Here is a 22,251-nt window from a genome sequence, read left to right as displayed (position 1 = left end):
GGGCGGTTCGTGGTTGCAGAGATATAGCGATTTCAAATCTGGTCCATCTTTTTCAAACACTCTGTACATGTACGGCCCTCTTGTCAAACCACTGCTGTATGAGGGCTTCCCCACACCTCTCAGATTGTGGGGGTTATTTGACCATATTTTGGTTGTCACTGACCAGTGAAAATAGTTGGGGTGAGATTTGGTTAATTTTAGCGAATCATGATACAATCCAACAATCGGTGCACGATGTAGGGGTCAGGCGAACTCATTGCATGTTACCTATGAGTATAAAAACCGAGCTTCGATTAACGTATCGTGAGGTAAATAATTCATGCTATTGGAAATAGCCAAGGCAAGCCGGATGGCTGCGAATTTTCAGGGCACCTAAATCATAGGGTGAAGGCCGTAATGTATACACATGACAGAATGACATGTTACTTCCCATTATTTTGATAATGCTTAAATTATTCCGAACGATGTGATGTTTTATATATATAGAAAATGTATATCAATAAGGGACATGTGTTCTATAATGCCAAATGATGTGTGCAAAAATCAAACTTCGATCACTGCTATATTTTTTAAACATCAGGATCAATATGTACGTATTGATTCCACGTTATTAACACTAATCTCCAGCCCTTTTCAGTACATTGCTGGATGAAGTCCTCCCCCACGCTCTGTCAGACGGGTTGTTTGACCATACTTCACCACGCTGTTCAGTGCGTGTTGGTAAAGGGGAGAGAAAATAGATTACATGGGGACATATACGTTCAAAGATGGGTTTTGTTGCACGCATAGAATATTGGTATATTGTGCCAGTATCCATATGAAGGCACAGACATTGCATCTGAATCAAATTGTTAATGTGTAAAATTACGTACAGGCTAATCGAATACAAACAGATAACAGATTACCACTAGCCGTGGTCGGATATCAACTCAAAGTCGACTGCTTCATAGCGCAGTGCGCTAACCACTGCGCCACCGCTGCACAGTAGCCTACATCTTTCAGATGACACATTTACACGATGAATGTTGATGTTCGCACTGACGGAAGACATGTTTTTGGTTGGACATCTGTGAAAAAGAGCTTTTTAGCTCATCGGATTCCTCCAGTCTCAATGAAGATTCTGCTTCTGAAGGGTTAGACTCTGGGCCCGGGGTTAGCTTAGATAATTTAGTATTGAGTAGCAGTCACAATCGTTTTGCCGTCACGTCGTGTTACACTGTTACAAAGCAACATGTGCGAATGGAAAATGAAATGTAACATTTCAGGATGAGCAAAATAATTGAATGCGAAAATGTAATTTCATTGCATACACAATGGACACGATCTTTTATCACAGCGGTTCACGCACTGCGCTCTGAATCCGAAGCACTGAGTTCGATTCCTGCCCACGGATAACATCAGTGGCGAGAGATATATGTACCAGCTCAGGGCCTCTCCTTCTCCACCAACCTACACTGACCAGCGTGATAAATTATGGTCAAAGGTCAAACCACCCGGAAGACCAAAAGGGCGTGGGGAGGCCTTCATCCAGCAGTGGATCGATAGAGGTATCCGCATTATTATTCATATAACACACCAAAGAACACTATTGACAAGTGATTTCATTATTTAATGAAGCCCATAAGGCATGCTTACTGGTGGCGTTGCGGTTTTGTCAAATACAAAGTCAAACCCCCGCGTGACAGAGATGGTGCGGGAAGCCTTAATCCAGCAGTGGATTGACAAAGGTAGCAGTGGATTGACAAAGTAAGGTACAATGTAAATGCAACTGCATCTCAAGACCCACCCTGCCCATTATTATAAACGGTGGGCCAGACGGCAGTAAATGTAAGCCGAGCCTCATTGCCATGTAGCATGTGTCCGTAAGCCCCGCTGAGACCACACCTGGCAGCCACAAGGTTAAAGCCTCCCGTATTTTATTCCAGTTTCGCCCATTTCAGCATCCAGTATTATTGCTAACGCTCGCAGATCCAGTACCACGCGGCTGCGGCAGAACGCGCAATCACCGACGTGCCGATTTCTGGACAGAAATCTATCCAAATGGGAATACAATTGGGCACATAAATCAATGAGCGAGTGATTTTAAACCGTGGCAACAACAAACTTTCTTTAGGCAATGTCGCACGAGAGTTTAATAAGTAGACGCACAGATTAATTGTGTAGTAATTTGAAATGGTAAAACAAAATAGGATTCGCGAGGCGGGGCTGCGGGGGGGGACTAAGCTTTCACTTGCTTCAAAGATGTGAATTATGTCTCAGCAATGCCCCCACGTGGAAACGCACAACTTGGCTTGAAACCGTTTACTGCAGCCATAATAATGCGTGCGTCATCCGCGAACTTCTATTCAAATGTTTCCCAGAGGGCTGTGGCATGAAGCGATGGTGCAGTGATTAGCATCTTGCGCTATGAACCCAGCGAACCTCATTTTTATTCCCATCCACGACTAACATCGGTGGCGAGTGATATTGGAATCGGACCAAGTGATCCCCCCCCCCCATCTTCAACCTGCACGGACCAGCGTGAAGTATGGTAGAACAAAACCATTACCTAAAGTGGTAGGATGCCCTTAACCAGCAGTGGATTGACATGGGGCTGAACATGACTTTGGGTAAGCTACACAAAGCACACATTCAATCAACTGTTTTGAAATGAAAGATGTAATACTTTAATAAATCTCCGTGTATCACGTCAAATTGCCAACATTTCTGAATCTGAATATATATTTATACTGGAGGAATCCGATGAACAAAAACGCTGTTTTTCCACAAATTAACCACAATACCTTGCCGATCAATCCACTGCCAATTTTTCTGAAGATATCTTTTCTTTAAAGATGCATCTTGGCAAACTCAAGCTATTAACAAATATTCTTCATACGAACCACCAAAAAATGTAAGGTTATAAAGTTATAGAGCAAGGAGGTGGCTGAGCACTGTGCCAGCACTGCTAAGAACCCTCGTGACTGAATTCAGCCACACGTCAACAAATGTGTAGCGAGTTCATGGTTCTGAGAAGGGTTTTCCTGTCATGGGATGAGCATTTGTCTAAGGCAGGGTATATGGATGTGTGTATACAGTATAAAGGTCACATTAGGGATCTCAGAAGTAGTTATATTAGATGCAATGCTCTGCGAGTTCCAAATTGACACAAACGCTCATGCCATGATACTGTGCACACTTAGCAAAACAATGGCAAGAAAAAAATCTAAATTTGGTATCAAAACAAAACGTAATGCTGTATCCAGCTTGCAAAAACACTAATCCAATTCTGTATTATAAAAAAGTAATCCATTCAAACTAGAATTTCCGTGTTTGATCACTGTGCCACATGGCTTTGTTCTGTCCACAGGAACACCTTGTGCTAGGCATTCTGAATAATCTTTAATCTTTTAAGCATCGATTTTCCACGGAACTTTCAAGCATTTTCATGTAAAAAATATTCATAAACATGTCTCTGTTCTCAGGAAAGAGCCTACAACTCAGGGAAGACAACAGCATTCCTAAGATATAAGAGATGAACATATTTACAATAGTCCCAAAAATTTGTGTTAAATAAACTACTGCACCTGGTGAATTAATTTACGTTTTAAAGTCAGTTTATAACATTAAGCATCATTATCATTTCAAGGCATGAATGCTGCTATTAATGTAATCACAATTTAAATTGATAAATTCTCATTACCATTCCACACAACATCATACAATGAAACAAAGTGCATAATCCACAGGGAAAAGAGATTCAGGGACATTTATTTTCAGGCTAATTTGAACCCAACACCATTTGTTAATTCCCGGTGCACAGCTTAAACAAAACCATTTCAGTAGCCACATATACACATGAGATATACAAAGAGACCTAAGAAAATCGTGAAGAACACCTGGAATGTAAGATTCAATATAGACAGCTGTTGTCAATTCACAAACGCATTCCATTTGATTACTAAAGTGTATTTTTATGAACACAAAAAAATTTACGTAACTTTTCACATTTAGCTTTAAAACACACGAGAAAAAAAAAGTGTTTTATCGGTGAAGAAAAACAAATAACGGCACAATAAACAATGTCCAGTGTGTAGCACACATAATAGCAATGGGAATATAATCTCAGATGCATACAGTATTTGTGCACGATATAACGGCCACATTTTTTGAAGATTAAATAAAAATCATCCGTGAATTTTATTATTTTCTATCTTTAATCAAATGTGGCTGTGCCCTGTGACAATTAGACCACCATCCTCGTAGCAAGTGTAATGAATGTGAACAGAAAGGGTGGAAAACAGAGGTGAATGGGCAGGGGGGGGGGATAAATGGGGGGCCACACAGGATAGACACAGTGGATGAATAGGATGGATTTTAAAAGTGGACGTGGTTCAATGGGCAAGGTGGAGAGGTAGCGAGGGTGGACATTGGGGCTACACACGGTGGACAAATCAGGCAGGTGGATGTTGTGGGCGAGTACGACGGATAGTGACAGTGGACGTGGTTGGACAGACAGGATGGATAGGCAGGAAGGGCGGAAACTGGGTTGCACTCACTGCTTATCACTCATCAGTGGTGAGACGTGACCTTACTGCCATCTACACCAATGTTTCTCAACTCCAGCTTTCCAGGATCACCAACCATTCAGAATCAGAATCTTTACGTATCATGGATGCACTGTGCACTGGCTTAATTTGAATATAAATATAAAAACTGGTCAATCAAGAAAAGTCAGACCCTAGTAGGGGGGGGGAATTAGGACTGAGTTGAGAAACACAGGCCCACAGCGGCTGTTGTTTTACAATCATGTCAGGTCGAGATTATTGATTCCATGACACGAGCGCGTTAATTTACGTTAATTCTTCAGTTGCTTCGATTCCAAGCACCTGGAGGTCGCGATTAATAAAACACAAAAGGGGCTCTACAAATGAGACTAATGCCTCGCCACTGGCTCTCTTTAAACCAATTTCCCCGCGTGTCAGATCACAAATAGGTTGAGGATGTGGCGAGGGATGTGCGGGGGCAGGGGGGCAGATGAAGTAAATGTACAGATGAGCTAGTGGTGCTGATGTGTTGATCTCCCAGGATGGTCATTAATTCACCCTCCTCCTCCTACTCTGCTCTCCCTCGCTCTCTCCCACCGATAGCAGCGTATTCCAACGTGCAAACAGAAATCCCCGTGTGCTGTTTAGGTGAAGGGTTGACCTTGCAGAGAACACCGCTCCTTAAGGGTAGGTGCCCCCGGCTCTTAGATCAACAGCGAGTGAGCCTCCTCATCCTTTAGCAAACCTGAATCAGAACACACACAAACTCACTGGTGGTACAGCGTTCACTGATTTTACTCAAGTGCATCCAATAACAGCTACCTTTGAAAGAGACCGAATGTATGGGGTTTGTCAAACTGCATAAAAAACTGAAAATAATAAAAAGTAATCAGTAAATCAGCCTGTGTGGAATATTCGTCCATTTCGCACACATTGGTTAACATGAACTACATTTAAAATATATATTTTTATAGTTTAATACTGCTGCAGGAATTAATAATTAATTCTATAACCAATAATCCAATGTGGCTATGATATGTTTTGAATAAAGTGCACTTTGGTGTCATTTACGACTCTCAGTGGAGCTTTGCTAAGCAACGAGCTGTGTTAATCATCAGGCGTTTTCCTCCAGTAAACAGCACACACAGAGCTGCAGTGTACCTACTCTATGATGTAATGTGCAGACTCGTTGAAAACAACTTACCATATTTCTTGCGGATTTGATCCTGCTTAGCCCTTCGCTCGGCCTTCCTGTTGAGTGGAAACATACGTACGCAGTTAGACTTGAAGGCAAACGTGAACAGTGGATAAGGTACCAGGGCATTCGACCGTATTACGGATGTGAAGTCCCTTTTATGACGACACTAAAACCTGGTTATTATAAAAATGTTTTTTGTGTTTAGATTGTTGTCCTTCCCCCACACCTCCAATTAGCATGGTTGCCCATGTACGGTGCGAAAAAAGTTCAACATACGTACATACATAAGTATACAAGCACCTAGAATCTGTCTGATCTTGTTAGATCTCAGAAGCTAAGCAGGGTTGTGCTTGGATGGGTGACCACCATCTACGCCAGTTTGTCATAGGTGACATCGGGACTACATTACGTGGTCAGAAAAGTGCAAAGTAACAAATCCATTGTTGTACAACATTTAGAAGTATACACATACGTATATGCTTCGAGCCTTCACCGACAAATGTGTTGAAGTATCGTAAAATTCTCCCCATGGCATGGGGAGTCATCAAAGGGCAGATAGACCAAAGGGTTGTACATGTACAGAGTTAAAATATGAAAATGGTTTGTTGATTATATAACATAAAATTTTGCATACATTATTTTTCTTACCCAAATTAGCGTCACGAATTGGACGTTACATCCATAACACTGTGGAAAGCTCTGACTGAAAATTTCTATCCATTCATATTATAGCAATTCAAACTGGTAGCATGATATAGAGCAGGGGTCGGCAACCTGCGGCTCCGGAGCCGCATGCGGCTCTTTTGAACCTTGACCGCGGCTCCGGGGCGGATGCTAGCGAGGGGAGGAGGCGCACTGTGACACCTGCTCTGGCGTTGCCGCTGCTGACAGGTCGCCGCTCAGCTCCACACTGCCCGCCCGGTGACAGGCAATAACGTTGCCGTTGCTTTGTTACATGTTTGGAAGAAGTAAAAACCTTCCTGGGCAGCAAAGAGCTCACCTTTGCTGAGCTGGAACAGCCAGAGTGGCTGGAAAAATTACATTTTATGGTAGACATGACAGCACATCTAAACACGCTAAATACAACCCTTCAGGGGAAAGGAGGCACAGCCCTGCACATGCTGGAGGAGGTTTTGGCATTCGAGCGCAAGTTGACAGTGTTTGTCAAAGATTTACAGAGAGGTACACTGTCTCACTTTCCCTCTTTGAGAGAGTTCAAACAAAGTCATGATACGATAAATTTGGAATATTTCAAGTCTGCAATCACCACAATGCAAAGTTCGTTTGGGAAACGATTCTGTGAGTTCAGAGAGGAAAAAACGACATTATCCTTCCCTGTCACTCCCCTGGCGATCGATCCATCCCTATTGAATATGACTGCATTTGCAGGTGTAAGTCAACCTGATCTTGAGATGGAACTGGCCGATATAGCCGACAAAGATATATGGGTGTCCAAGTTCAAATGCTTGACCGCTACTCTTGAGGATGTTGCCCGTCAGAAGGCCATTCTGGCTCAGAATCATAAATGGAGTGATATTGAAAACCTTCCCAAACAGGACAAACTTGTATTCGAAACATGGAATGCCATCCCCAACACTTATATAAACATGAAAAAGTATGCATTTGGAGTCCTGTCGATCTTCGGCTCCACATATGTATGTGAGCAGGTCTTCTCCAACATGAACTATATTAAAAACAAACATCGATCACGCCTCACAGATGACAGCTTGCAAGCCTGTGTGAAAATGAAGGTGACGTCTTACAGCCCTGATGTGCAGACACTGTGCACTGAGGTTCAGGAGCAAAAATCCCATTAACCAGGTAATTTAGCTATTAATTTGCAAAAATATATTTTACATTGTTAAGTGAAAAAGTCCTTTTTTTATTCAGATTGACAGCTGACTGCACGATCCTGTATATAGCAATAAGGTAAGAAACAATATATGCAGTGTTATATTTGTTTTAATAGTTGCAATGGTTTTGCGGCTCCCAGTTTATTTTTTCCTTCGGAAACGGGTCCAAGTGGCTCTTTATGTCTTAAAGGTTGCAGACCCCTGATATAGAGGGATACAGACAATAACATATTTATTTTTGTTAGTAGCTAAAGTCAGAAAACTGATGACACTTTTCAGTATATACATATACACACTGTTTTACGAAATACAGTATATGTCGCATGTCCGACTCACTGTGGACTCCGGTATGGTTAAATATGTTCAAGTGTCAGATAAGTGATCATCTAAAGAATGTGGCACTTATACCATGCACAAATACTGGACTGGGTGTGGCCGGTTAATTGACGGCTACGCGACAGTCGGATATGCATTGGTGTACTGCCCAACACCGCATATAATGTGTTGAGTTCGGCAGAAAGACACAAACCTCTTCTGGGCCTGCCGCTTTTTCACCTCCTGCTCCCGAGACCACTGCTCTTCATCCCTAGAACTAATCACAAACTCACGTCATTCAACCTGGCCTGCAATGTCCAATACAGTTCAGTGTGCGGGTCCTGAATTTTCTGTGAATTCTGAGATTATCACAATATTCTACGAATGAAACTGGCCATTTAATTAAATCATATCACCCGCCCTTGAATCAAGAACATATATATTGAAAATATTGTTGCAATGCATTAAAACTTAAGGGCTTTGAAAATTGGTTTTATAAAATCATTAGGAAGGAGCCATATGTGCAATCGTGCAAGCTAATATGTCACTGCTAATAAAGCTTATTCAAGGAGCCATTTCCCTGTTTATACATTTAAATTACATTGCAATACTTTATTAGATTTAGTTCAATATGAACACTCGTCTACATTGTTTTGATCTCAAAAGGTTTAATCACTCAATAAGAAATACGAACAGTGCAGAGCACACCACATTTTTAGCATTTTGCCAAAGTATTGTTGTAAAGCGTCTACAGAATTACAAAAGATATATGGGCAGATATTCAAAAGCATTTGACTAGATGGCATTCATTTGTCATTTCAGAAATTAGACAAAAAAACATGCATTCAACTAAATTAAATATGTATAGAGAAATGGATTTTGTCGTCATAGAAAAGTACATTGGCCATCCATAAAGCATAACTGGCTCTAGCTCTATTTAGATTCTTACCTTTGAGGCTGCTTGCAGCAGCGACAGCAGCACCAGCAGCAGCAGACGACGATGGTGATTATCAGCACGCCAGCCACGACCGCTGCAGCGATGAGCAGAACCTCTAAATTTACTGCAAGCACATGGGCATGGAAATACACACACTTTCAGCCTCATTTGCCCAACAGATGCATAGCCAAAATCATCTCCATCATTCTCTCAGAGCTCCTGTTTGGCTTCATTAAGATGCACACACGTGTTAAGATAAATCTCATGTTGACCTCTCCTTGTATTCTTTCAATTTCTTTAATGAACAACGCTTCATTGTACTAATTGGCAAAGGTATGAAACCTGAAAAAAATTGCTGAAATATGGTCTATAAATAAGTTGTATTAAAATATAACAGAGATTTATATGGTATCTAAATACATTTATTCTTCACGGTTTATATAATATATTCTGGGTAAATACTAGTGAAGTCTTTTTTTCAAAACAAGTCTATGACATGGCCTAGTAGTAGCCCATTCCCAGCTTGTTGCAGATATGTATGGGTCGAATCGGCCACCCTGATTAATACTGCAGGTGATTGACCGTAAACATATGCAAGGTCTGCTTCACAGTGGGTGTTAAAAGGTCCTGTGATGTCATTCACAAGAGTAGGTAATTGTGTGCTGGTGCAATTGTCTAAATTTGCCACATTTGAACAATTGCTTGCAAAATACTGAATTTGAATAGACATAGCAATACATTTTCCTTATACTGCAAAAACTTGGCAGGATACTCCTGAATAAGAATCATGAGACTCGGTGCCTTTCATGGGTGAGCAAGCAGGAGGATAATATTTGTATATGCCAGGCACATCCCTTTTTGTTGTAAAGAGCCTCGTAAATGCTCGTTCTGACCGAAAGTAACCTGGTACCTATGTAGCATTTAAGATTATCTATGACTGTGATCTAGTTAACCAAACATTTTCATAATCCTAATATTATGGTGTATGGAAATGTAAAAATTATTCAAATTTACGAGCTGAGAAATGGAAACAGTTGTGTCAATCAAGAATCCATCTTACACGAGGGGGACAAATGGAGTGTTTTCAGTTGACCGTAACAATAACATTTCATTATACGACATGTTTTAGTTTTCCGCAAGTGGACCATGTTTATTTCCTTTTATCGAAAGTAAAAATACACCAAGTTACAACGATTGTGAGTAGCGTGGCTGCGTGAGTGTGCATGCAGGAATGTTCTGCATTCAGTTCGAAGCATGCCCCCGGGGGGCGGGGAGGTGCGGCACCCACTCCAGCAGATGCCCCAGTGAACATCGGACAGTGAGCAGTTCAGCCCGTGTGGCAGAATGCGGCCTCTCGGATAATCAAGGCACAGTGAGGTGTTGTTGCACCATAGGCACTGAAAGAGACACACCGCACCACCCACACAGTGAGAAACCATTGTTGTGCAGAAAACAACACGCAGGTAAACACAGGGCTATGGTGGCAAGATGTTAACTAGCTTGCCTGGTATACAGGAGGTCGCGGGTTTTATCCTGACCCTGACACTTGTAGATTTGGAGTTTGCATGTTCTCCCCGTGGTCGTGTGGATTTTTCTCCGGGTCCTCCGTTTTTTCCTCCACATTTAAAAACATATGTTTAGGCTATTTGGCCGCCTTAAATTTCAACACGATAAGCCACTTTGTTGAGCTATAATTTGTGGCCAGGTTGCTTCTGAAAAAGATCTATATAGCTCTGTGGGCCTTACCTAGTAACATAAAACATTGTTTAGTTTTTATAGTTTTCGTTGGGTTTGTCAGGTTCAATAACCCGGAATATATTTGCACACCACGTCCAGTATTTCACTATGGCTGTGGCTGCTAGTCAAATGCTTTTCCAGTCTACCAGCCACCTGTAAAATATTTAGTGAAAAAATTAATGATTATTAATGTCCCAATTTGACCGGAATGTTGAGCACCTGTGGCATAAATGAAACACTTATCCAGCAGTTGAATTGACATCAAAGATTCTCCCCAATTCAAACACCAGCTTTTCACTGCAATATAAAATCAGAAAAATACCTATTGCTCACCTGGAAGTAGTAGCATGATTTAATCAACACACCTGATTTGTATATCTTGCTTTAGCTCACAAACCTGGTTGGTTCTGCATTAATAAACCCTGAAACTGGATATTAGAGGACACTACAGCAAACAAACAGCAGGGATTTGGCCAGCTGATGTCACCATTTTTGGACTGATTTTCATCGTGGGTTGGGCCAGATTTAGAGGACAAAATTTAATACATCCATCCATGACCCAGAATTCCATGCAAAAAATAAACATTACATATTTCAATAAAATGACAACGGTTCATATTAGTGTTTTAAATCCAACAAAAAAGCATCACATGAAAAAACATCCAGTTAAAGTGGATATATTTAAGCTGTGACAACTGTTAATTTGCATTGTGTGTCACTTAGACAGAGGTTGACTCACTGCTCTATGCGTGATCAGAATGGACACTCCATCTCATAAGATGCCAATATAACTATTGAAATAAAATATATGAATATACATAAACATTTTGTTATGTTTATTATGTTTATGAAAGTGGTAAGGTTTTCCATTTGTGCGTGTACATCACAGCCAATTGCAGTTCTTCTTCTTGGTTCTTTCGGTAAAGTCACGTAGAAGGGAAGTAATAAAATAATACAAATAAAACATAATAAAATAATTCTCACGACGTTTCGGCCACAACACAAGCAGCCGTCCTTTTTTTTTTAGACGCTGTCGCCTCGACAGACCTGGTCTTCACCTGAGGACGGCTGCTTGTGTTGTGGTCGAAACGTCGTGAGAATGATTTTATTATTTTTTATTTTTATTATTTTATTACTTCCCTTCTACGTGACTTTACCGAAAAAACCAAGAAGATGAATCCCTGCAGTCACGAAAGCTTTAAATCGAAATTGCAGTTCTGTATATATATTTTATTTCTATAGAACAATTTTAAAATGTATTTTGTTATTAAACATACCAACATCAACACAACCCAAAAGGAGTCCAGAGAGTATCCTTCAATATTACTAATTCGAAAACATATCCAACCTTCCAAGAGAACGGAGGCATGCATGTCATTTTTCAATGAAAGTTTGAAGGACACATGACAGCCTACTACACCAGGGGTCAGCAACCTGCGGCTCTGGAGCTGCATGTGGCTCTGAAGAACTGCTTTGTGGCGTTATTCACGTGTATCGTGTGTCTTCAAATATTGAATTTGACCTAATTTGAAAAAATGTCTCTTGTTATTTTGGTTGCCGACCCTTGGCGTATACAGACCCATGGTCAGAGACTATTAGAGGGCCCAAACAGAAAACATTCAATCATAAATACATTAGTTTTGCCAGGCTGCACCGCCAACAACAGCCTTGAGATATATAATAATAATGCTAACGGGTGGACCCCTCTCACTTTTGTAGCAATATACCATCATTCACTATCCTGCCAACATGGCATGGTGGTCAGCATGCTTGGCTCATAATTGGAGCCTTGCGAGTACAATTCCTGGTCGGGCGTTCACTTGGGCCTTCAGGCCTACATTCCTTGGTGCAGGTGGGGTACACAGATGAAGAGGCGGAGAAGCACAATACGATAGATTTTTTATGCATTGCCCTCTGCTTCCCACAACCTGACCTCATAGCCTCTGACATCTGTTTAATGCATTGTTATCCATACAATGCGTTATCCACACTGAACTCTGATTACCTTCCTTTATCTAATGGGATAGGGGAAATTCCAGGTGATCTTGTCATCGGCAACTAGCAATATTGCTACATTATGAAAATGAAACAAATGTATTATTTCAGCATAGCTCAGGACTCTCAAACGACCTAATTATCAGTGGCTGTGCAGCGAGTCCGACTCCTAAAATTCTATTCGTCAGCAACTTAAACTGTAACATGTCCGTTCAATATGATATTTTCCCTAATACAGTTGACAGCTTAATGTATCAGGCATATCCAATCTAATGGCCTTTCATTATATTTAGGATGTCCCTACAGTTATCCACTCACTCTGCAAATCCAACGTATGAAGTTGGTTATCATTTCACACTTAAGATTTGCTTCCAAGTAGAGAATATTTTATCTAAAAAAAATACGTAAAGATACTTACAAGCAAGCGTTTGCCTTGTGCCTTAAACGCACCCATGCTTATAAAATTTCGCACTCCAAGTGCTTCAAAAATAAGTAGGACATTTTGCAAGGACTTCCTGAGACTCAATTATTCTAACATTTAAGGGATTAAAAGAAAATATGGGGGGGGGGGGGGGTAGAGGCGGTGCACTGGTTTGTGCACTGCGTTATGAATCAAGAGTTTAATAGTCACAGCTAACATAAGTGACGACCAATATTTTTACTGGACCTGGGTCCCTCTTTCACCAACCTGTACTGCCTGCCCAGCATGGTAAAATAAGAGTTTAACAACCTCCCATGACTCAGCAGCCATTGGGAGACCTTCATTCAGAAGTGGATTGACAAAGGAATGAAAATAATTATTTATTATGAAGAGAAAATGTTGTATCTAAAGATTACAAGCACCCACCATTTTCATCATGGGACCTCCTGTGCCAGTGTCAAAATAGGTGAACAGCTACATATAAGAATAGGTTTTCCCATTTTGGTGTTTCCAGAAAAAAGGGGAAAACCTATTCTTATATTTTGACACTGGCAAAGGAGGTCCCATGATGTAGCTGCTCACCCCGAGCTCATTGTCTTGATTGTTTATTGTCTTTGTGCTGTTTGCCTTTTGGCGTCCTCTGGTTAACACTGTTTGAGACTAGGCTCTAAAGAAAGCTGTCTCTGATGTGGACCAATCAGTTTCAAAGACAATGCATATACTGTCAGAGCATGTTTTCTGTTTGTATTTTCACCACAAGTATCTGTGGTTAATGCAGACATGATTCCTTGCAAAAGGTTTCAGTTTGGTGTTTTAACATCTTAACACTTGTTTTGTTGGGGGAAAACCTCTTCTTATACCCAGCATTTTGATGTGTTTGTTAATCACATGCATCCTGGGTGGCACTCAAATGACATTTCACTTTAACATTAATATTACTTAGGAGGTTGCCGGGTGACTCATGGGTTAGACCGGTTCGCCGGCTCTGGTGAAATGCTGGGTTTGAATCTGGGTTTCATTTACCTGTGATTAAACCGAGTTCTCACGTGAAATGAGTTTGACGATCTCGGTAAAGTCACCAATGGCCGTTAAAATTGGGGTTTTCACTTATATGGCAACATTCTACACAAGAGTTGTTAAAAAGCCAGTATTGAATGAGATGCGATGAACACTTTTTTTCAGGGAAGACAAACGTTGTACAATGAGTGTTGAATAAAAGGCTTATTAATGTGAAATCTGTTGTATTCTGTGACATAATGTCGAGGGTTGTCCTCACACAGGCTGGTGCACTGCAAGGTGTAAAAGTTCTGAATGACAACCTTTTAATGTCTTTGCCACTTAACATGATGCGTGCAGCACATTTGAAAATGGGGTGAAAATGAATGGCTTACCTTCAGATCCCTTACGCACATCTCACAACTTCCATTGTGCACATCACATCCTGCACGACAGAACGTCACAAAGGGCATGATTTATTTTTTTTAAAAACTAGTACATTAGTATCTGCTACATACGGTTAGTTCTATGGTCATATAATTAAACTAAAGCCATATAACCTGAAAATAACATCTTTCATGAGCACCAATTAGGCGTTTTTACTCTACAGTAGAATACACCAGTCTCCTGATGACCTCGCGAGGCAAGCAGATCTCGCATTTAGCTCCTGAGCATAGATAAACACCAGAATAGAATACTGTTATTCACCTGAGTAGTTCTTATAACCTAATTACTTTAGAATGGCCTAGTTCCATGTCGTGTGTTTTTTTACATCTCACTCTAATGAATCTAGATGAACCTGTATTTTTACAGATGCAAACCCGTATTGTATACTGCTGTATTATATGCAAATCGAAAATGTGCTTACATTTGTTTGCCGTATGACTGGATTTATGACCGGATTTATGACCGTGATATGGAAATGCTTCCTGAGTTCATGGAGCCAGGACTCAGTTTTAGGGTTTAAGGATTTGTTTAGGGACAAGGTTATCCGTAGGTTTTGTGATCCAATTACAAATGGGGCTAATGAACTTAAATCCCATACTTGTTCACCCATGTGGTTTACCCGTATTTTTGTACAGGAAACTTTAGTTTTCAGGTCCATACGGTGTACTGCCGTTTCAATACAAAAAAAAAATCGATTTTTGTCTATTTGTTTGTGTTTCTCCCTTGTGATATGACTTTGTAGGATGAACGTTGCAATGTCTAAGGGCACGGGGTGACCGATAAGGTCTGAATTGGACTGTAATAATATACGCAACTGATAATGGTTTGACAGGAATGAAACACTAACCACCAATTACAATCAAACTCGTGGTATCAGAATACATAACGTATCATTCCTATATCTTTAATATAATTCGAGTCCACATTAGCACGCGTAGTCGTGTAGAATAGAGGGATCCATTAGCTAAAATATTATATCCCAAATGAGGCGATAGGAGTGGGGCATTGTACGTTCATTGTTTAGATGCAATGCCATTTTATTTCCATCAGGCCAATCTCAAAGTGCTGCGCTTGGTTTCAACACAACTAGTTGTTGTTGATGATATTTATATTAATTTGACTCGAGGAAGCCACTATATACAGTAGTGCAAAACAATAACACATTTCAGCCCTTTTGTCAATCCCATTTCTGGCCTAAGGCCTGCGCTGTTCACGCCGTATCGGTCGAGGCGAGCGGGTTGTCTTGACTATACTTCACCACACTGGTTAGTAGGGACGGGTGAATATTGCGGTAAAAGTTGGGGGGTTAAGGGACACCGATGGGACACCGATGAACGACTGCTGCTGTCCTTGTTATCTTTACATTTCAACTCTGTGGCTTTAAAGCGGAATCAGAACCCGTGATCCATCGCTACCCACGTCGATGTAGATTATACAGTGGAGTGCCTCATCATCACCATCGTCCACAAATGGATGAAGGCCTCCACCAATTCTCACGATCCTGAGATTTGTCAGAATACACCGAGAACGAGCTTATTTCATCGCTCCATCTCCCACCTCCGAGGGCATCTTCTCGGACGCGTTATTAAGGGCATCCACAAAGCTGTACGATTACAGTCCCGTAATAATGCATCATCATTGCAACGCTCAACACGACCACGTATTAAAGGGCACATCTACAACACAACACTGACCCCATCTCCCATCACCCCTATCCACGACGGGCTAAATTATTCGAATAATAAAATGTTAAGGGAAGGGCCCTACATTGCGAGAAGGCAAAAACAATGCCCGCAGAAGATGAAAAACGCGTCTGCGAACGCGTGTGGCCGTCGTAATGTCTTGCCACATCAGCAGAGAGTTGTGCACAAAGGGGGGCAAACTCCTCACCGAATCCTCCTCGATCCTCGCCGGACCCTGGGCCGTCGTCCCAGGGGAAATTCACTTGTGCCAGGGTTTGGGCAGCGATGCCCAGCACACACAGGATCGTCCACAGGGCCTCCATCGCCACGACGCCACCCAATGCCCACCTATCCCAAACTCTACGTCTACGCGTCTTCCTTACAGTGCGTAGTGCCAGTAGTAGTAGTAATAATAAAATAAATGTGTCGCAATAAGACGACTTACAGCGCTCGGTGTCCTTCGTGTGGTCGTCGAGCGCCCTCCCGTGGCAAGTGCTGGGATGGTGCAGCTGTTGGGGCCTCCAGGCTGAAATTGCAACAATCAATCTGCAAAAATCAATCTGCAAAATCAATCTGCAAAAATTAATTTGCAAAAATCAATTTGCAAAAATCAATCTGCAAAAATCAATCTGCAAAAATCAATATGCAAAAATCAAGATTAAATCTGCAACGCTCATCTCGAACATCGCGAGTGGTGGGCACGTCAATGCCATGGGGATGGCCGAGAAAGGAGGGCCTTTTCCGTCTCAGGTTTCAATTTGGTTCAGTAAGAATAAGTCATGCAATAAAAAAAAATATTGAAGTATATTCGACTGCTGCTTGATATAAAGTAGTTGTTCTGCTCATCATAGTTTCTCGTCTAGAGGAGTTCTGAGTTTGCTGAAATAATTTGATTTAGAACACTGCCCCAGTCAACCATTATTGTATTGTTCAGTCATAATTTGTCTCCAAATTACAAATGCGATAAGATCCACGTCTTCTTTGCCAGTTTTCAAGGAATTCTAAATGGGCCAATGTGCCACCCAATACCACTGGGCTAAACAGAATCATAATCTGAATGATTGAGTTATTTGGTCTGGACTTCATCACGCTTGACGCCGTTTCAAAATGTGTAATAATTCAACACCCTCTGTGGACAAAAAATATTGTGTTATTAGACAGTCTTGCAAACTGGAATTCAACATATGATGGCTCATAATAGGTTCATAAGCTTTTAACAACAGTGAAACATTTGTCAGAAACTTCCTGGAGAATGCAAGTCAAGCTGAAGTTACTTCTGAGAAATAGTCCTTGTAATTTCGATGATCTATGCAAAACAGACAACTGACTGAAATTGGGTTGCTGCCATATTGATATAAATATAAAGTCCAGTTTACAAATATCTGCAATTCGTTAAGACTCAATAACACGTGAAGAACATATGAAGGTTGGTTGTGAGATAAATTGTCAATACTGTACCTGACACGTACCATGATACAATATGTCACAAGGCATGCATATAAGCTGTTCATCTCTGCCAAAGGATTACTTAACCTTTCACATTTAATCGTTTATAAATGCAGTGTCTGAGTTTATGGCATTGTATGCAACAACTCCACACCTGGCACATATCACATCATCCCATGAAACGTTGAGTTGAAAAAAAATATTATATGTTTGGCTCTCTAAATTTGAGCACTAATTAGTACAGTACTTAAAGATCACAATAAAGGTGTAAAGCTTATAGACTTGATCAACTCCAAAGATATCAAACATTTATCAGACTTAACAAGCTACAGAAATGCAATTTATGAGATTATGGTGGCCATTTGATTTTGTTGGATAACTTTAATTTAGTACAAAATTCGCCGTGGTATAGGATGACGACAGCATTGAAAACATTTGACCTGTCTATAGGTTTTGTTCTTAATACACCTGCCACAGAAGGGTGGAATTTTACACCATTGGCTGTGGAAGAAAATATAAACACTGTCCCAAACTTGTTTGAGTTGGGAAACCACTTCTTTGAAAGTAATTGGATGTATATTTATAATGTGTCTGTTCGTCCTTCATGTATAAGCATTAAATCTACATTTGATATATATAAAACAAATGACATCATCCTGACATGAAAGTAAATTATTCAGCACAGCATGTACAATGACAATGCGCTGTAATATAACTGTTGGTGGATAGCAGTCTTGGCATTGGCAGCCTTTGGGAGTGGAAATGAGCCTATAAATGTTGCGGATATAGTGTAATAATATTCTTTGGGTCTTTCGGTAAAGTCACGTAGATAGGTTCAAAGAAAATAACAAAAAACTACGACGTTTCGATCGCAACACAAGCCGTCGTCATCCGGAAAAGGGGGTTAGCTTCTAAAGGCAAACTGTTTAATAAAGGTTTAAAATGAGCATAGCCCAAATGTCAGCAAAATGGGTGGGGCAGCTAATGTTAATGTAAGTGATGGGCAGCAACCGCGATTGGCGGTGGGTTTCCACCAATAAAAGGGCTGCCAGGTAACAATTAGCATGTTAATTTAAGATCGGTGAGCGGCCTCCACGGCGAGCGCGCTGAGGTGGCTATGTTAATGTGAGAGATTAGCATGCTAATGTGAGAGATTAGCATGTTAATGTGAGGGATTAGCATGTTAATGTGAGAGATAGGCATGTTAATGTGAGAGATTAGCATGATAATGTAAGATCGCAGAGCCACCGCCACGTCGAGGTACGGCATGCGAAGGTGGCTGTGTTGGTGTGAGAAATGTAACCTGCTCATGTAAAATCGGAGAGCCGAAAATAACAACTAACATCGGAAGGTGGCAGGATGGGAACATCACAGCCAGTTATCACTTAAACTGGTTGATAATGTCCTTCCAATGATTGCTAAGTTTATACTCATTTTCTCGGTTGAAATTGTTTTCTGTGTCTGTATATATGGATGGCTTCATGAACTAATCTTTGTTGATAGTCAGTGGGTTTGAAAAGTACCTTTGTCTTAGAGAAATCAATATCGTGTGAGCCCACCGCATTTAAACAATGATCAGCCACGGCCGAGGTATTGGTCCTACCGTGTTTCAGATCTGCCTTGTGTTCACGAACACGGTCCGAAACATGTCGCTTAGTTTCCCCAATGCAACTACTGCCGCAGACACAACTTAGTTTGTAGACGCCAGGGTATTTCATGTCAGGGATCACATCCTTCACAGATGGGATCAGATCATGAATTTTATGTACTGTGTTAAATCGGACCTGGATGTTGTGTTTGCTCATGATTTTGGAAATATTTTTGGTGACCCCTGCAATGTATGGCAAGGTGAGAGTTTGGATTGAGTCCTCAAATGGTTCTTTCCCAACAGTGGGGTGATAGCTTTACGGATTGTGTAGTCTGAATATCCATTCATCTTGAGAGCTTGGTGTACGTGTTCCAGTTCATTGGCTAGGTGATGATGGTCGGAAATACATCGAGCTCTATGGTGTAGAGTTTTGATGAGGGAATTCTTCTGGGATGCATGGTGGTGGGAGTCAGGTTTTAGGAAGGCATCTGTATGGGTGGATTTCCTGTAGACAGTGTACCATTAAGCCATCTGGTCTATTTTCGATTGAAACATTCAAGAATCATAGCTTGCCATCCTTTTCCACCTCCATGGTGAATTTGATGGCTGGGTGTATGGAATTGATGTGGTTGAGGAATGGGTTCAGAGCTGGTCGGCCATGTGGCCAGATGACAAACGTGTCATCTACGTACGTCTTCCACTAGGACGGACGTAGAGTGGATGCCTGGATGGCATCTGTATCAAAATTTTTCATGAAAACATTGACTACAACTGGAGATAAGGGAGAACCCATTGGGGTACCTTCAACTTGTTTGTAGAATGTTCCATTCCAGGTGAAGTAAGTATTGGTGAGGCAGTGTCTCACCAGGGCCAGTACATCAGTATTCAGTCCTTGTTAGACCAAATCTTCAATGATTGCAATGGTGTCAGGCACATGAACTTTGGTAAACAAATAAACTACATCAAAACTAACGAGCAAATCACCTGGAGATATTGAGATACCAAGTGAGTTAAGTACAGCTGAAGCGGTCTTACCAGTGAATGGTTGTAAGGTCTCAGACAGAAATCGGGCCAGTTTGTCAGTGGGTGAGTCAATGGTGGAGACGATATGACGAAGGGGTGTACCTTCTTTAAGTATTTTTGGTAAGCCATACAATCTGGGTAGTCTAGCAGCAGAGGGTTTAAAGGAAAACCGCTTGGATGGTTTGATTAAAGATGTCGATTCGGTGATGATATGTTGGTTTTCGTAACGAGGCTGTTGGTGAGATCTCTTTTATTTTTGTATAGCTACGATCATTTAGTAGGTCCTGAATTTTGTTATTGTTTGTGGTTTTGTCCATGATGACTGTGGCATTGCCCTTGTCGGCTGAGAGGATGACAATGTCATCTCTCTTTTTTAATTGAGAAAGCTCAAAGCGCTCATCCTTACTGATGTTGCTGATAGGTATCTTAGTGTTTTTGAGGATTGCAGCGATATCCGATCTTGCCACGTCTGCAGTAATGTGTCCCAATCCTTAAGGGCTACATCTACCTGGGCAATGATATAATCCACTGGGATGTGTTTAGGGGTGACTGAAAAATTCAACCCTTTAGCTAGAACCGATGTTAAGCTGTCGGAAATTAGACTGTTACTCTGATTGACAACAATCTTGTCAACGTCTAACTTTTTAACGTGTGGATTTGGCTTCTTGTAATAAATAAACCACGGTGTTTTTGTTCACATATTTGGAGTGAGAGAGCACTCATTAGCTAAAACTCGGCGAGAATCGAGATAAGGCAGCATTCGCTGAGCCCACATATAGATGTAATACAATTAGTGTTGTAAACGCATACGATTTGAGCGTGTTGACACCTCAATAGTCAGGTGGGAACACAACGGGCATGCTCACTCGTTTATACCAGGTGTATTAGAACCACACAGGGAAGTTAGCTATACATACTGTACAGTAACGTACAACCTTTCATGCTGATTATAAATGCAGTGCTGCACTTAAATGTCTTACTAATGCATAATGCATGTTATGTTCCCACTTTACCGATAAGGGTTTAGTGTTTGAAAGGAATGTCCACGTAAAGACAAATAATTACATGAGTATTCTTGGGCGGTGACATGGCCTAGCGGTAGCGCGTTCGCCCTTGTTCTAGAGGTTCACGGTTTGAATCGAGTGGCTGCCCTGATTATTACTACTACCAGGTAAGGCCCACTTAGCTGTATAGCCTTTTTTCATAGGCGACCTGGCCACAAATGATAGCTCACCGAAGTGGCTTATCATGTGGAAATTTATAGTAGCCAAATAATTTAAACGCACTTCAGTTATAATAACCATAGGTGCCGTTAAAGATCCCCTGACGTTATTTGTAAGAGTAAACCATTGTGTGCTGGCGTCAGTGACCTGCATTTTACTCAATTGGGATTATACATAGCAATCATCGCCCCTTACTGGTATATTATTGCCCAGGTGATTCTTACAAATGGCACAATCGTAGTCTCTTTCTCACCTGGTTAACATAACTTGAACTTCTTATTCTCGTCTAAGATAATTCATCCGATCTCGAAAACTAAGCTGGGATGATTCTGGATAGTGCTTAGATGGGTGACCACACAAGTGCCGTTGGCTATGTGGCTACGTTGTAGGCAGGGCATCTAATATGTTCCTACATCGATGACCCCCATATTTTCTGACCCAAGAGGTGAAGTAACTCTCATGACCTGCGGGGTATGATGGGGAGGCCATTATCTAGCAGCAGATTGACATAGGGCTATACATGAACCTAAACTGTAGCCCTCACTCGTTTTGCTCAAGGGTGGCACAGTCGGGTTTTTTACAATCGGGTTTAATTGTCCTTTTATATTAAACCCGATCATCTGAGATTGGGAGAAAACTGATTTAATTGGTTCTAATTGCAGAACCGCACTTCGCCAACTTCTCAACGATGGGCTTCATCCATTCCAAGGCTAAGGAACTCACTGGCGCCCACGATTGTGGAGAAGCTTATGTTAATCAAGACCAACCTGCCCGCATTCTACGACTACCCCGTGCCCGATGGCCCCGAGTACAATAGCAGCACCGGCGAGGAAGCAGCCTAAGCCTTGGATCAGAGTTTGGTAT

The 22,251-nt window shown here is 41.3% G+C and overlaps 1 protein-coding gene across 1 annotated transcript; it reads right to left on the bottom strand.

Moving 5' to 3' along the window:
• Positions 1–3,734: 3,734 nt before the first annotated feature.
• On the bottom strand, positions 3,735–16,518 carry LOC144720943 (pituitary tumor-transforming gene 1 protein-interacting protein-like). The gene is made up of 7 exons (XM_078598134.1): positions 16,316–16,518; positions 14,374–14,423; positions 10,118–10,226; positions 8,842–8,953; positions 8,107–8,169; positions 5,731–5,777; positions 3,735–5,271 (listed from the first exon to the last, which is right to left on the bottom strand). The coding sequence occupies exons 1-7, from the start codon at positions 16,428–16,430 to the stop codon at positions 5,231–5,233; spliced, it is 537 nt and encodes a 178-aa protein (XP_078454260.1). The 5' UTR covers positions 16,431–16,518; the 3' UTR covers positions 3,735–5,230.
• Positions 16,519–22,251: the final 5,733 nt, after the last annotated feature.

Source organism: Lampetra planeri, chromosome 10, assembly GCF_965212315.1.
Source record: "Lampetra planeri chromosome 10, kcLamPlan1.2.h2, whole genome shotgun sequence".
Classification (NCBI taxonomy): Eukaryota; Metazoa; Chordata; class Hyperoartia; order Petromyzontiformes; family Petromyzontidae; genus Lampetra; species Lampetra planeri.
Note: the sequence above shows the minus strand (reverse complement) of the source record. Positions and strands in the feature narration are given on the sequence as shown.

What these genes read in the sequence shown, in the direction of transcription:
- LOC144720943 (XM_078598134.1), bottom strand. Translation starts at nt 16,430, where the DNA reads ATGGAGGCCCTGTGGACGATCCTGTGTGTGCTGGGCATCGCTGCCCAA. An exon ending in TCACTGGGGCATCTGCTGGA is followed by an intron (nt 8,954 to 10,117) that starts GTGGGTGCCGCA and finishes ATGTGCTTGCAG; the next exon opens with TAAATTTAGAGGTTCTGCTC. An exon ending in TCAAATCCGCAAGAAATATG is followed by an intron (nt 5,272 to 5,730) that starts GTAAGTTGTTTT and finishes GTTCTGATTCAG; the next exon opens with GTTTGCTAAAGGATGAGGAG.